The 16463-nt window shown below is 56.3% G+C and overlaps 1 protein-coding gene and 1 pseudogene across 2 annotated transcripts in view; one reads left to right on the forward strand and one right to left on the reverse strand.

Annotated features, from left to right (window-relative positions):
• MYO5B (myosin VB) overlaps window positions 1-16463 on the reverse strand; it is a 332497-nt gene that overhangs the window by 11023 nt on the left and 305011 nt on the right. For both annotated transcript variants that reach the window (XM_072828573.1, XM_072828572.1), the window contains exons 30-34: window positions 7612-7810; window positions 7300-7393; window positions 5093-5236; window positions 3147-3298; window positions 1516-1605 (exon numbers count right to left, since the gene is read on the reverse strand). In XM_072828573.1, coding sequence (XP_072684674.1) covers window positions 1516-1605; window positions 3147-3298; window positions 5093-5236; window positions 7300-7393; window positions 7612-7810 — 679 coding nt within the window. The remainder of the gene's footprint in view (window positions 1-1515; window positions 1606-3146; window positions 3299-5092; window positions 5237-7299; window positions 7394-7611; window positions 7811-16463) is intronic.
• On the forward strand, window positions 14727-15882 carry LOC140634895 (glyceraldehyde-3-phosphate dehydrogenase-like; annotated as a pseudogene).

Here is a 16463-nt window from a genome sequence, read left to right on the forward strand (position 1 = left end):
AAATAGAAAAATAAAAAGCCTAAATCAGTCCACATCCTGAGGAAGTGAGTTCTCTACAGCATCAAACCCAAATTGGTAGCAGGTCCAGGGAAAGAAGGATCATGCTCCCTGATTCTCTGTCTGACTCTCCTCCTAACAGGCCAGGTTACTTTAAAATGTGAAATACACAGCCACTGAAGGGTACGTCCCTGTGTCAGATTATGTTTTTAGAATGAGAAATTTTACATGGATTCTATCATTGGGTATCAGGATTAACAGACTGAAACAATGTCACGGCTACAGCACTGTGTCCTCCTAGCTTCCTATGCTAACAAGATGAAATCACATGAAGAGAATTACTAATATCGAAACAATTCATGTGACCAACATCCCTTTGTAGTCAGGCCAAGGTAAACCAAAAGCAGCCAAGAAGCTCAGCGTCTTCAAAAGGGTGACCATCCCCAGCAAAGCCTCTCCTGCCAACTCATATTACACAGCAGTTTTTTAAATAAAAACCAAAAGGCAGGTAAAAGAAAAAAAATCACTGTGACAGACAAGATATATATATATTTTCCCTCTTTGTTTAGACTACATGGATCTGGCTATAGTGTGCTCTGGGTCTCAGGTCTCTTGATACATTATTCTTAATATAAGTGAAAGTGTAAGGGGGGAAAGGGAGGTTGAGGCAACCCCCAGGGGCCTGGCAGTGGTGTCTGGGATGAACTGGGATTCTTAATAGAAAGACCAGAGTGAAGACATGCCCTGTGTTACCAAGCTGCTGGGCTGAATGCAGAGCATGGGCACCGTTCCTTCAGGGGCCAGAGTGGGGGAATGTGGGCTCCAGACGAAGCTGGGCCCTCGGAGTCCAGAGTAGAGGATGACATAATGTACCCAGGAGGGCAGCAGGTCAAGGAATCAAGTTTGGTTAGAAGCGGGAAGCTGGGCCTTAAGGTCAAGGTGCACAGATGTAGTTTGATTGTGTTGTGCCTCTTCTCCGTGTCCGCCTTCAGATGGATTAACTACTTGGTTGGCTGAGGAGATCATGTCACACATCTGACAACTCACTGAGCTTCCTTCCAGTGCTCGCTGAAAGGGGGCTGCTCCAGAGAGGTCAGGTCACAAGGGTCTCCCTGGAGAGTCCCAGTGGCTCTCGGATAATGGATGGGTCATATAAGCTCATTTCCCCACCTCATTTGATTCAGGGTGCTTTCTGGGGCTGCAGGGTCCTTGAGGCCACCTAGCAGACAGGTATCCTGTGCCCTCTCTGCTCCTGCTTTGAGCTACCAGGTAGACAGAGGAAGGTATGCTCAGAGCCCGAGGTCCCAGAGGGCACCCCAAAGACCGTACATCCTCTCAGGGTGGGGGCATATTTGGATAGAGGACTGCCTCCCACGATACCCCCAGCCCCCTTCTGAGCTGAGATTTGAGGTGCCCTGAAGCAGGACGCACATCGCTATGGCCCAGGAAGTGAGGCTTTGGGGGTACTTTGGTGGTTCTCAGGTGCCCTTTAGGGGCTGGGCTTGTCTTAGCACTCACCTCATCCCCACTATACTGCTTCAAGCAATGAAGGAGGCGGCAGGTGTTGGATAACCAGAATGAGGTCATCTCAAAGTCCTCATTGTGCTTCTGTGAAAGAAAAGGACAACCCCCATTAGCAGCAGGGCTCCGCTGTCTGGTAAAATGCTCACCTGGGGCTTCTCTTTCCAGGTTTCCAAAGTTACTGAGCATGCTCCCAGCAGACACGACAATGGCCGGTCCCCAAGAGGAGATCCTGGTCAAGGGGTGGCAGTCCCATCCCTTCACTACCAAGCATGGCGCAGAGACCCCTCCCTGGGTCCCCTCGTCACCGGGACGCAGCTGTGCAGCCTGGGCTGTGTGTTGACCACGAGGCCGCTGGCCCTGCTCCGAACTATTCGTGATCCAACCTAAGGGATGGACGGAGCATGCCAGTGAAATATTTATTGAGCGATCAGATACCCAATGGTTTCAACCCTCTGGAAAAGGACTATAAACCATACCTGGATGAAAACCCAAGAGCCAGGATAGTTTCCTATCCTAGGGTCAATGACTGAACCGAGCTCACCTTGTCAGCTAAAACCATCCCTGCCTAATGTCAGAGGTGGGAGCTTTGAGGACAATAAAACAAGGGAGTCGGACAGGAAGCGACTGTTAGGGCTGGGCACAGCTAGCGGAGCCCAGTGGTTAGGAAAGCTTCCCCTGAGGCAATGGCCTGAAGCCAGCCCTCAACTCACTCAGACTGGTACAAGCTCCCGGGCAGAGCCCGTGCTAGGGGTCAAGGCAGGGGACCCAGATCTGAGTGTCGCCAGCATGTTTGTTTAGTGCCAAGTGTGGATAAGATTGCCTCTGTGGTGCAGGGCAAGGCCCAGCCGGGCCAAGCCGAGCCAGAGGTACAGTTACTAACACCAGGCTGGCATGAAGCTCAAAGCTATGAGCTGGAGCTCGCTCACTCCCAGAAGGGAAAGGGGATGCAGGTGACAGAGGCTCAGTGGGTCTCAGCATCCGGACTCCGCACTTTTGAAGATGACATGCATCCCAGAGTGGCAGTGTGTGTGTGAGAACCAGGGCAGGGCTGCCTGGGGCTTGGGCCTGTGGGGAAGGACCATCGCTCTTACTGAGGCCTCACCGCTCAGCATAGCTCCTGCACAGTTGAGCCTCGGCACCCTGACCAGCCTCTTACTGCAGCGGCTGCCACCACCTGGGATCCCTCTGTGCCCTGGAAGCAGCCTTGTCCTGGCCTGGGCCCCCTCACTCTGGAGACTGATAAGCATATGCACCCTTCCTGTGCCACCACCTGCCTGGGGAGCAGGCACCCAATTCCTTGGGAAGGTCTGGGACAAGGCCTGTATTCAGCTTGTGGGGTCAGCCTGCCCCTGAATCAGGCGGACCATCCTCCTCCACCTCTGGTCATGGCTTTTTAAAGTCGCAGGGCCCCTGCAGGCGGTGGGATGGCAATAGTGGATTTGGGGGTCCTTTCTAAGATTGAGTATCCTTTCTCTGGAAACTGCCCACTTCCATCGGCAAGCTGCTTCTGCGTTCCTGTCCGTCACCTTCAGGGCTGAGGGTGGCCTGGGCAGGGCAAGGCTGGGGAAGCTGCAGGCTTCCCTACACCGGCTGCCAAGCACCACCCCCGGGCCTGGGACCCCTACCTTCAGGACTCTCTTAATGCCATTGATGGTGGAGGTCAGCAAGGAGTGCACCTTGAGGTCGTCGTTGATGTAGTCGGCGTGCCGGATGCACATATAGAGGATGTAAGCAGGGAGGCAGGGCACTGAGCCCGTCAGCATCTGCGGCTTCAGGTCTAACAGCAACAAGCAGTGAGAATTAGATGATAGCAGGTGCTTGGGGCTCTGAGGAGACTGAAGTACAGAGATTTTCCATATTTCCCTGAAGCTCACCTAAGAATAACCTCCCATGGGGGCTGGGGGAGGGCTGGGGTGGGAGGAGTCAGGCCCAAGTGGGACACCTTCTGACCCTGTTTCACAAACTAATTAAATACTCCAAACTAACCAAAGCACATTCCTGGCTGCCTGGACTAGAGAAACTTGCTCCTCATGCCTGGTCCTGATGATATGAAGGAAACGAGCCCACAGGTGGCTCACCACTCAGGTCTCCACTCAGGGGACATTGCCCTGGGCGCCGAGAGGCCAGCTCACCCACCAGCCAGAGGGGGCTCCGAGCGGACACCACTTCCTGCCGCAGCCACAAGGGCAGGCCCCTGGAGAGCTTGGCAAACCGCGTACTCCCACACAGACCCCATGTGCCAGGGCCCGGGCAGGGGCCACTTAGCAATCCGCTTGGAGGCTATTTACCTGGCAGCTGCAGCCCAGACATGGTTGGAGCCAGCGGCAAGCCAGGATGGCCGAGGAGTGTCCAGAGCCCCTCTCTGTGGCCTCTAGTGCCAGGGCATGACGCCTGAGCCCCGTCCAGCCTGCCAGCAGTGTATCCTGTCCTGGGCTGTCCTACTGCTCTCTGAGTCCTGTTTCCCACACACTTGCTAGGTCCGCCCGGCTGGGTGTTGACATGTTGGGGGCAGGGACCATGGCTCTACACTTCTCTGCGCTCCGCAGCAACTAGCCGGTGCGGGGCACCTAGCAGGAGTCAGAGTCCTAGCATTTGTTTGGATGATGCAAGGGAAGGGGACCGGGCATCCTGTGCCGGGGCGGCTTCCCGGGAGACGGCCCGTCTGGGGCCACCTGAGCAGGGACAGTGGGAAGGAGCTATCTGTCTGCTGGCACAAGCACTCTCATTGTTTTTCACTGTAATGCTGTGAACTTGGGAGTTTCCTGCACCAGAGGTTAAGGGCTCATTCCTCACTGCCTTAGAATAAGATGCAGCCTGTTTAAGGAAGCGAGAGGACTCCTGCCAAAGTGCTGGGCAACTTTGGGGGGAATCAGCCTTTAGAAAAGGTGCCAAGATATTTAGTTACTGAAGATACCCAAAGCAAAGAACTGAAGTAAACTCTGCGCGAGGTTGGAGACACCCTGCTCTGCAGCGCTCAGGCCCCGGGAGGGGCTCAGCAGGGTGGGGCCTTGGCAAAAGGACGTTTCCCTGAAATAACGTTCCCCTCTTAGGTGATCCCCCGATGCCCCTGCAAAAGCGCCTGCTTCCTCAGATCCCCACACAGAGGCGTCTGGCACATCCCCCCTGCTGCATCTCCCATCCACTGTACCACCCACATTCTCCACTTTACAGAAAACCTAAGGCTCCAAGTAATGAGGCTCGTGGCTCAGGGTCCAGAGGACCAGGCTGCCAACCATCCTCCCTTTTCCCCTCCAGCCTGTCTCCTCCAAGCCTCCTTCCCTGCTCTGCAGGCAGCTGCTGCCCTGGGCTGCGTACACAGCTCAAGGCAGGCAAGTGGAAACCGGGTGCAGCAAAACTAGGGTGAGGGAATGGGTACAACCGGCTATGAGGCCAGGGGTGGGAGGCCAGGGAAGAGGTCTCGCATGAATACCACCTGGAAGCTTGTTAGCAGTGCCGCAACAAGGGGGGACAGGGGATGAGGGCTGAGGATGGGGGCGGGGGAATGCAGCACGGGGAATGGGGGGTTGGCAATGATGGAGCACGCGGGGGTGGTGAGACAGAGCGTCCTGACCTGTCACCAGGTTCCGAATGAGAAGGGCCTCATCTTCCCTGTGGTAGTCTAGCATGCCCTGGAAGTCCTTCTCCTTCCGCTGGACAGTGACCTGTCTGTTGAGCTCATGGTGCCTCCTCTCACTCTGGGCCAGTGCCTGGGCAGCTGGGCAGGAAAGAGACGGTGGGGGAAGGAAGGGCGTGAACAGAGACCTCCAGGCTGTAGGCCCAAGGGGCAGGGGGGCCTTAGGTCAAGGGCGTGTGTTTGGGTCTGGACCCGGGGACCCAGCATTCTGGGTTCTCTGAGCTCCCACACTGCTGATGTGGTCGGTCCCCGCAGCCCAGGCCACATGCCAAGGGTGACCCGAGGATCTTAGCACCAGGCACTGGAGTCTGGGAGAGGATAAGGGTAGGGGAGATGCCACCCCAGGCAGGGAGACCAGAGAAGACCTGGGAAGGACACAGAATGCAGGGTGCACAGCCTGTCCTGCCAGGCAGCTGTTTATCCCCATGCAGCTGTTATAAAACAGGGCTACTGTGTGCAAGGCTGTCATGGGCCCTGGCTAGGCCTGCCCAACTCGGTTCCCTGTGTGTGGCCACAGGACAGGTATGCGAGGCCTGGGCACCATCATGGAGCAGGCTGGTGCCAGTGGCATAGACCCCGGGGGCACATCAAGGAGATCAAGGAGCAGGGCTGCCACATGCCATCTGTGCAAGGACATAAGGGGATTACTTAGGAGGCATTCTGGTGGTGGGACTGGGGCGGGGAACAAAGGCCGCGTCAAACCTTGCTTGGGACTTCTGTTAGCCTGACACAAGGGGACAGGGTGGTGGGCGTCCGCAGGGCTGCCCCCATCGTGTCCATGGGCTGCTGTGTGCGGGGTAGTGTGCTCTCAGCAGGGGAGCAGAGCTGGTGGGGTATTCGATGGTGGACCACTCAGCTAAGGGACTGCATCGGTGCATTTCACTGGACATGCAAACTGCCTGTAACTTGGCCCTAGCGCCAAGCCCCAAGTGTGGTGATGAGGCTGGACAGACTCGCTGGTGGAGCTCCCTGGGGGGAGAGGGGCTGAAGGATGGGCAGGACCTCAACAGCCAGGTGGGAAGGAGCTGATATACCCACCTGGCCCGGACAGCACAGGAGAGGAGCTCACGGAGGCAGGCAGGTGCTGCTGGAGGGGGGAGCACTGCAGTCCAGGGGGAAGGAGGTAATGAATGGACACAGCAACAGGGGCACAAGTGGGCAATGTGGAGGCCCCACTGTCCTGGGGGGCTAGGGGAGAGGAGGGTGGCACAGAGTATTCAAGGAGAGCACACACAAGGTGCTTGGGCCTGAACAAGAGAGGGACCTGAAGCCTGAGCGACCAGGAGAATGAGACCTGGAGAGAACAGAGAAACTCGAGGGTGCATGGGGGCCTCCAGGGCTGTCACTGTGCTCAGGGTGGATGTGAGCCGGCAATCAAACAAATGACACCTGTGGGGGGCGTGGTGCCCAGGGGTCCTTGGTATTAGGACAGCATGAGACGGACTCAAGCCCTGGGGACCAGGCTCTTGAGATGAAGGGGATCCAGGTGGTGATGGTGGGGGATCCGGGCAGCGAGGGGACCAAGAGGGGATCCCATGCCAGGTGGCACGTGCCAAGAGGGGTGGGAGCAACAGATCTATAGCAAGGACTCAGAGGAAAAGAACATTCCAGATGTTTCTGAAAGAGCCACTTGAACCTGCCTGAGCTCTCTGGGCCAGGTTCCTGTGTGAAGATTAGTTACAGGACTGACCCCTGTCCTTCCTGCCTGGCCATCACAGGCAGCGAGGCCCCTGTGCTCAGGGTCTGCGGGTCATGAAGCATGGTTTCTACAGCATGTTTGCCTCCCAGCCCTTTAGGACAGGGCCACAGGATCACTGGGCTGCAGGGCCACAGGGCCACAAGGCCACGTCTCAGAGGAAGCATCCAAGCCCCTGCTGGGTCTGTGTCCCGATTCTGGCCAACTGAGAATATGTGAGCTGGTGGGTCCAGTTTGGTCTATCCCACAGCTGGACAGGCCCAGCCCAGACAATGGGTGAGGCAGGAAGGGTGTGCAGAGGGAGGCAGGTGGTCCCTTCCCTCGTCTTGCTTGGGACTGAGCCACATGCATGCTTCATCTCTCTCTCTCTCTCTCTCTCTCTCTCTCTCTCTCTCTCACACACACACACACACACACACACACACACACACACACACGTACGCCCCACCTTCCAGGTCCTGGACTTTCTTCATGTAAATCTTCAGCTGTTTTTTAAGCTTCCTCTCATTCTTTTCCAGCTTTTCGACCAGTTCTTTGAGGTCCTAAAATCCAAAGGCAGCAGCGTTAGGACAGGCCCAACCATGCCCTGGAGGGCGGGGCAGGTTCCTGGGAGCCACAGACCCTTGCTGATGGTGGGGGAAGGGAGGTTCTAGAATCTCTGTTCCGCTGCATGGCCAAGGACCCCAACCTCGCCCCCCTAAGCGAAAGGCCAGGGCGGCCCCACAGCTCTCAGGGTGTGGCCCTCGGGCAGGGCGCTCACCAGGTTGTCGTTGGTGAGCCGGGTCAGCTCCTGGCGGACCCCGAACTCCAGCTGGGCCTCCGGGGACAGCAGCAGGGTCTGGCAGAAGGTCTGCTGCTGCCTGTCCAGGTCCTCCTTCAGGGCTTCCACCTGGGCCCGAAGTGCCTCCACCTCCGCCTCGTGCTCGCGGCCCTGTGCCTGCAGCTGCGCCTCCAGCAACCTGTGCAAGTTGCAGGGCGGGTGAGGCACACGGGCGCGCAGCAGGCAATGCCAAGCACATGGCGGCAGCACGGACCACACAGACCAACAGGGGAAGGACGCGAGGGGTGGATTGGCCAGCAGGCCAGCCTGACCTCTCCGGGAATGGGAACTTGCACACCCGGGGCTGAGGCCCCGTCCTTGACACCCCCTCCTCGTGCTCCCCATTCCTCGCCAGCTGCAGGCGATTGGCCTGGGATTGGGAGACAGTCTCTGTGCCAACATGCCAGCCACAGAAATGTCTCACGGCATCACTTACATACAAGTACCCACATCTGCCCAAACCTCACAGGAATGTCCTCGTTAGGACAGAACCCTAGTGCACTGCACTCCTGCACCGCCGGCGTCCCTGTAGTAGAGCATCTGCAAGCTTTAGCCCCTTCCTCCTCATCTTCACCACCACCTCCACTTTATCTGTGGCCATAAATAGACGATTTTTTTTTTCAAGTCAAAACAGACACTCAGCCTCTTTGCAAATGATCTGGGGAGAAGGTTTGCAATCAGCTGGTGTCGGGGCCAGAAGCGAAAAGACTTTGAGGAGACCTGGGGAAGGTCAGAGAGAAGTCCCGGAGGATTCTGGGTCAAGCCCCCAGGCAGCTCTGGGGGACACCTGCTCCATCTGCCCTATGAGGAGGCCAGGGATGGGGGAAGCTTCCTAAGCAGCCACCGCCTCGTCCTCAGGAAGTTCTAATGTGAACGAGGTGCTGGCTTCTCGGGTTCTGGGGTAGACTCTCTGATTCCAGGCAATACACGGTCACATGAAAGGTAGGTAGGGGGTTCTGGACAAAAGGGAGGTCGGACACGGTGGACACGATCCCCGCAGTGGAACATTCCCTGCAGTCTCTTTCAGGGATGCAAGGATGCTGACCAGAGTCTAGCAGAGGTAGAAACCTGGAAGCGCCTCAGAAGCGCCTCTAAGAGCTCCCAGCTGCCCGGGAGGCAGGGAGACAAAGAGGCCTTTTTATTTATTTTTTATTTTTTAATTTTACAGTTCCACTAGTTGGGCCAAAAGAGAGGAAGGAGCAAGTCTTGAGGGAGCAAGAGATGGGGAGCATCTGCCATTGGTCCCCCACGGACACGCCCAGGCCTCCCAGAGCTCCGTCAGCCCCCAGGGGCACTGAATGCAATGCCTGGCTCTCAGGGGCTTCTCAGCAGGTTCACACACATGGGGAAATGGAGACGTGACTGACTGACCTGCTCGCCACAGGCAGCAGCATCGGGTGAAAGCACTAATAACGTGAGGATCGTGGCCAAGGGTTCTGTAACTAAATCGGCATCCTAGAGGACTCGCAATACTTCGGGAGCGTCCAACCCTGGCAACAACACACCAAGGGCATCACCACTGAGTCACGAAACTACCCAGAGAGCAGACAGCCGGGGCTCTAGGGATTCGCCCCGAAGATGCAGCTCCTGATTCGTGCCATGCGAGTTCATGCCTGGCGCTGTCTTGCTCTGCACACAGAGTGTCATTAGGGGGATTAGCCCAGGGCCCTGGACAAGGTACAAGATACCTGCCCCAGCACAAGTGAGACACCCCCTAACTGAGGGCTAGAGCTCTAAGGCCACAGCAGCGACAGAGCTGGTTCTAGAAGCTGGGTCTCCCGATGCCTAGGTCAGCACTTTCAGTTCTGTTCATGTTGCATATTTGCTTATTTAAAAAAAAAAAATCGATTCTGCTGCTAGGGAGCCATAAGGAAGCACCTGGCTTGACATGTAGATCCCCCTCACCCCAATAAAACAGACTTCTTGGTGGGACAGAGCTCACTGAATAACAGCTGCCATGACCACCGTGAGCTGACAATGACTCTGCTTACCATGTGCCAGCCAGACAACATACCTGCATTAACCCTACTCCTTGTGATGACCCCTGAGGCAGGTCCCACTCTGATCCCTGTTAGACCAGAGGTTGCCCTGCTCACAGGCAGTGGGGTCACGCTGCACCCAGGGCCAGGAGACACATGGCCTCAAGCACCAGCCGATCTGGACTTTTCTCAACAACCGATTCTTGTTGCTACAAAGGGACCTCCGGTAGGTCATCAGCAGGCAAAGCTTCAGAGGCAGAGCTTGAGGGCATCGGGTTCCCACCCACCAGGCTGAGGGAGCTGGGCCAGCAACTCCACCCCCCTTCCTCTTCTGGGAAATGAGCCTGGGGGCCACCATACCCCCTGCTGCTGGGAGGCACAAACACAACCCCAAGAGCTACAAGCCAGCAGTCACTGTGGGCCCCGGCGTACGTCACCCATGTCCAGCCTCCCCTCTACACGTCTCACCCACGGCTGCAGGCCAGTGGTACACGGATGCAGATGCTGGAATAGAATAGAACCAGATTCAAGTTGTGGATCCTCCCCCGAAGCAGCATACTCTTCAAATCCTGTGAGCATCTGTATCCTGGCCCATCGAGGGCTACTGCCTGGACCCCAACAAGCAGCCTCCCAACCTTGTCCCCACAGCATGGACGCATGGCGCTGGCCGGGTGCCCTGAGGGCAGTGCAGCAGCACCCCTACGAGTTGTGCCCTGGCCTGCACGCCTGTGGACAGTCAAGCATAGACATGAGCATGCAGAGCGGACGCATAAGGCACAGGCAAGAGGCACAGATTTGACCTGGCGACTTGTTTTAGGCCTTGGTAGGCCAAGTCAAGCTCTCAGTCTTCATTCAAATATCCCCAATCCTCAGTCTTGCTAGAAATAAACAGGGCACATGGTATAGAGGGGAGACAGGGAGGCTCAACGTCCAAGAAACTGAGGCTGTTCTGGCTGAGGTTTGGAAACAGACAGAAGGAAAAGCTCAGGAACTCCCCCTGGCTTCCCTTTGTTCTTCACTGTCACCAGCACCAGAGCACCTAAGGATGTCCCTCCCCCAGCTCGGGTCCCAGAAGGGGGCTTGTGTGCTCTCACAAGGGCTCTCTCCCCTGCCCGCCCCCCCCCCGCAGGAGGACTCAGAAATGGAAAGGGAGAATCAGAGGTGCGCTCAGGGTGGGGAGGGAGGCGGTGCCCGGTGCAGGCTGCAGAGCCTCCTGGGGAGCAGCCGCGGGGCAAGGGTGGGGGTGGGGGTGGGGGTGGGAGGCAGCCGCGCACCGTCTGCTCCTCGATGCCGATGCTGTTCCCTCTAACACCACGATGAAGGCGTTAGCTAACCTCACCTGCAGCCTTCACTACGGTCGTCCATGAAGAGACGTTAACTGGAACTGCCACGCAGGAAGCCCGCTGAACTCTCTGGCCTGCCAGGACCGGGCTGTACCCCTCCTATCTACCCAACCTGGGCAGCAGATGGCCAGGTGCCTTCTTGCAGATTCTTTGGCCTCCCCAGGGGCCCAGGGTCTGCTCAAAGCCAGGAGAGCAGCTCCAGGAGAGGAGTGGCCCGTCCTATGCTCCCCCATCCACATGTGCCCCCCTCCATGGCCCTGGGCCCACAGAAGATCCTCAGAGGCCAGCAGGATGGGGTGCTAGGCAGCCTCCTCAGACTTGCCAAGGTGCCCGCTCCCCCTCTCTACCCCGGGTATCCTCTTCCTACAGGCTGGATCCCAGCTGTCCTGGCAGGAACCATGGGAGAGTGGCCGGTGATGTCACAGACCAGCAACCCCTCTCCCCCAACTCCCAGGCCCCCCCAGAAGCCCCTGTACTGCTCCCTATGGATTTTGTGAGGCCCGGGGGTAGAGTTCCCCATTTTACCTTCCTGGAGCTCAGCCAAGGAAGGGGGGCCTACGTCTTGCAGGGCTCACATAGCTGCTGCTTGTACAAAGCCGGGCACTTGGCTATGGGGTCACGCCCTGGAAAGCCCAAGGGAGGGAATGCTCCTGGGGCTACTCTGGTGTCTGTACCTGTCTTCCCCTCCGTCCAGCTGGGCTGCAAGGGGTTCCACTGCCATTAAGTGTGTCCTGGGGACCTCTCCTACGTAGAACTCTGGCCCCCAAATGTCTGGGGCCCTTGCCAAGGCTGGGCCTTCCCGGAGATGGCCTCCCGCGCACAGCACCTACCCCCACTGTGTGCTCCCTGGGTCCCAACAAACCCAAAGGTGACCTGGGCAGGGTCTAGGGGGTGCTGGTGGCCTAGCACCTTTCCCTCCTCGGCCATTAACACATTTAACTAGGGGCCTTTTGGGAGCTAGTCCTTTAGCACAAACGGGCACCATTGGGAGGGATTCCTTCTGGGTGGGAGGGGGATACCATTGCTGAACAGTCATGCAGGATCATCCGCTCACCTTGTTTGCCACATGTAAGGAGACCCCAGGATGGGAGGGCCTGCCTGACATGGCCCCGGGACTGGAACCCATGGGGCCCCTGTACCTGGCCTCTCCCCTGCCCATATCAGCTGGCCCTCCAGACCAAGGAGGGCTGGCTGCCGGCCCTCTTGGAGGGTCACCACATTCCCACAGTCCTCTGGATGGCAGTCTGAGGCCCATCCCTCAGCCTCTTGGGGGCAGGTGTTTGGCTGACTCACCGCCAGGTGGTCAGCTTTGATCCCTGTTCATAGGGATGTACCCTCGGAATTCCTAATCCTATAACCCGCCAGGCATTCTGCATGAAGCACCCAAGACCATGCAGCCCAGCCACCCCACAGTGCTGGTGTGTGTGTGTGTGTGTGTCAGCCATCAGGCTCCAGGTCCAGCCTTCGTTCCTGGATGAAAGGGGACCGGATCCTACCACAGTGGCTTGTGCCATTAGGGGCGAAGGCCCAGAAGGGAGCCCCACATAGTGGCAGGAGAAGGAAAACCCCAAATGACAGCTTATGGGAAGTTTAAAAAAAATAAAGCCCACGAGGTCAATGAGCAAATCCACAAACCCTCCTGGAGAATCTCCTGTGTACACATCACCGCGCAGAGCCACATCCCCAAAGACACAGATACACCCGAATCAGCACCGAGTTAGCAGCAGGTAAAGTCTCTGACTGCAGAAGGCAGTGACACCAGGCACCCCAAAACAGGTCCAGGATGCGTAGGTCGTGGCCAGCATCTATACATCCTGGACCTGTTTCTTCGTGTGTGAAAATGAAAGTACTCAGCTGACTTGCCTGGGGTTCCCTCTAGATCAGTAATCACGTAACCTGATTCAGTGTAGAAATTGTGCAGCAGGAAGGGCCTCCGGTACCACCTGCTTTCCTTCCGCAGGTAACATTAGGATGGCAGCTGTGACCCAACTACCATGCCTCTGTCCTGCCTCAAGGACCTGCCGCTCTGTGGACAGAAACAGGCAAGATTCCTTGGAGCGAGAACATGGTCAGCTCCCAGTCTTTAAAAAGACAGGAGGCCGCGAGCAAGAGGAATGTCTGAAATTACTGGCTTGGCCACAAGATGGTGAATGGTCTGTGGATACACCAGGCTAAGCCACGGTTTACAGCAGGCAGAATTGTGCCGATGGCTTGGGCCCTGCTGCATTTTGGGAATGTTACGAGGGAATGATTGCCTCATAGAAATAAGCCAAGAGTTTCCAGCTGGGAACAGGAACAGTGAGGGCTCAAGAGAAGGGAGCTGGGGAGAATGAGGCTCGCCCCCCATCCTCTGTGGTTCTGAGCAGGCCATCCCACAGCAGTGGGCCCTCAGAGCCAAATAGGCCACAACCTCCAAACCTAAGAAATCCACACACACCCCCCTTTCTGGTTATGCAGGATCTGCACAGTCCCACGCAGGCCCACTGGAATGACCCCAGGTGTACCTGTCTACGCCTAGGAGGCGACAGGCAAGGCAACCTGTCTATGCCAAAGGCCTGTTGTTTCCTGGAACCTTCTGGGTAGGAGGGACTGCAAGTTTTCCTGGGACCCAAGCAAAGGTCCAATAATGCACTCTGAGTTTGGAGCTCAACAGACTTGAGTGGAAATGGCCAGTGGCCACAAGAGCACTGTTCCCAGAGCTAGACCTGAGCTCTCACCACATCCTGCTCCTACCTAGCTCTGTGATGAGTACACACCTGGAAGTGAGGTTGGCCCCTCCTGCTAGCCCACTTCCCCACCCCTCAACCCCAACAAACCCTCCGGACACTCCGCTCTGTATACAGCAGCCTATCTCTGAGGCAAGGACCAGCCCTCCCTTGATTTGGGCCATAAGTAAAATGGTAATAATGTTGCTCAATTCCCTTAGTTCCCAAGTGTGAACACTTTCTGGAAGCAGGAGAGCCATCCACATTCCTGTGGTTGCTGCCAGAACAGACCCTCAACACTGGCTTCTCTTCCCAAACTTGACAACAAAAGAAGAGATGCCCTTATAAAGATTGAACAGAACTCTATAAACTCTGGAAGTTAGTCAGCAAAAGAAATTCCAAACTGGGAAACCAAGGACTCTCAGAGGGGCTGTGACTGGGTGTGGGGAGAAGCCTCCAGAAATGTAAGCAAAACCCAGTGCATGAGTGTAAGCTTCTCCTAGGGAGAGGATAGATGTTTTTGCAACCCCTCCGACCCCAAATCATGTCTGCATCCTACACCTTCTGTTCTCACCAGAACATTCACTATTATAGGGAAATCACAGGAAAGGGGAGATAGCTCGGCGTTCAGGGTGCTTTAGCACAGAGGCTGCCCGGGTCACAGATGGCCTCGCTGCCGGGTGCCATGAGGGGCACCAGGAATCATCGCCTGTTCTCCTGGCCTGCCTGGCCCCCACTGTCCTCCCTCACTTCTGGGACTACCCAGATAGGAGACGCACAAACCCACAAGGGTCGGGTGGGGTTGGCTCAGGTTGCTCTCCAGGTGTGATAGGTGCTACGAACCCGTTCTTCAGGCTTCTGCCCGAAGCTCCTTATGTACTTAACTGGGTGTCTTGGGCTAGGAGTCCCCTGTTGTGCCCCAGGCTTGCTGGGAATGCAATTATATTAAGATGTAAGAAAAGTGATTTTTGGCTCTCTGCTCCTCCCCATTCGACAGACAGCCGCATCTTCTGGTGCAGTGCCAGCCGCGTCCCCGAGACACGATGGTGAAGTTCGGAGTGAACGGATTTGGCCATATTGGGCGCCTGGTCACCAGGGCTGCTTTTAACTCTGGCCAAGTGGATATTGTCGCCATCAATGATCCCTTCATTGATCTCAACTACATGTGTGCATGTTCCAGTATGATTCTACCCATGGCAAATTCCACGGCACAGTCAAGGCTGAGAACGGGAAACTTGTCATCAATGGGAAGTCCATCTCCATCTTCCAGGAGCGAGATCCCGCCAACATCAAATGGGGTGATGCTGGTGCTGAGTATGTTGTGGAGTCCACTGGGGTCTTCACCACCATGGAGATGGCTGGAGCTCATTTGAAGGGCGGGGCCAAGAGGGTCATCATCTCTGCTCCTTCTGCTGATGCCCCCATGTTTGTGATGGGCATGAACCACGAGAAGTATGAGAACTCCCTCAAGATTGTCAGCAATGCCTCCTGCACCACCAACTGCTTGGCTCCTCTAGCCAAAGTCATCCATGACCACTTTGGCATCGTGGAGGGCCTCATGACCACTGTCCATGCCATCACTGCCACCCAGAAGACCGTGGACGGCCCCTCTGGGAAACTGTGGCGTGACGGCCGAGGGGCTGCCCAGAACATCAGCCCTGCTTCCACTGTCGCCATCAAGGCTGTGGGCAAGGTCATCCCTGAGCTGAACGGGAAGCTCACTGGCATGGCCTTCCGTGTCCCCACCCCCAATGTGTCAGTTGTGGATCTGACCTGCCACCTGGAGAAAGCTGCCAAATATGATGACATCAAGAAAGTAGTGAAGCAGGCATCGGAGGGCCCCCTCAAGGGCATCCTGGGCTACACTGAGGACCAGGTTGTCTCCTGTGACTTCAAGACTGACACCCACTCTTCCACCTTCGACGCCGGGGCTGGCATTGCCCTCAATGACCTTTTCGTCAAGCTCATTTCCTGGTATGACAATGAATTCGGCTACAGCAACCGGGTGGTGGACCTCATGGTCCTCATGGTCCACATGGCCTCCAAGGAGTAAGAGCTTCCTGGACCACCAGCCCCAGCAAGAACAAGAGGAAGAGAGAAGCCCTCAGCTGCTGGGGAGTCCCTGCCCCAACTTAATCTCCCAACACACTGAGAATATCCTGACCTCCAATTTACATCCTAGACCCCGAGGAAGGGGAGGGGCTTGGGGAGCCCTACCTTGTCATGTACCATCAATAAAGTATACTGTGCCCAGCCAAAAAAAAAAAAAAAAGTGATTTTTATTTTATCAGCATTATGATTACTGCTGCAAAGGAAGACAAATCCAGGGTAAGAGTAAGCAGCCCCTGGGACTGGACCCCTCACAACCATTTGGGGGAATAAAAAAGGAGCTGAATGCTGAGAACAGTCACGGTTTAAAAAACCAAAAAGATCTTCACACCCACTGTCCCTCATCAGGGTCCAGCTTGTTTCTGTCCCTTTTTATTTCTTAATTTCCAGTATTACCCGTGTTTTGTTTTTCTTATTCGACACATTTCTTTACCCAGGATCATCTTAAATGACTAAACCTCGATTCCAGTGTCAGCCCTGAGAGGCTCGCCTTCATTTCGGGGACAGAAACTCTCCTCCTGGTGAGTAGATGCCGTCATCTTCTGATTACCTACACAGCGCGCTGGAAGCAGCCCTGCCTGGGAGCCAGGCTTTCTGGATTCTACTTCCACTCAGTTTTGGGTGGGCTACGTGCCAGAGCAGCTCACCCCTTCTGG

Source organism: Canis lupus, chromosome 6 (genome assembly GCF_048164855.1).
Source record: "Canis lupus baileyi chromosome 6, mCanLup2.hap1, whole genome shotgun sequence".
Taxonomy (NCBI): Eukaryota; Metazoa; Chordata; class Mammalia; order Carnivora; family Canidae; genus Canis; species Canis lupus.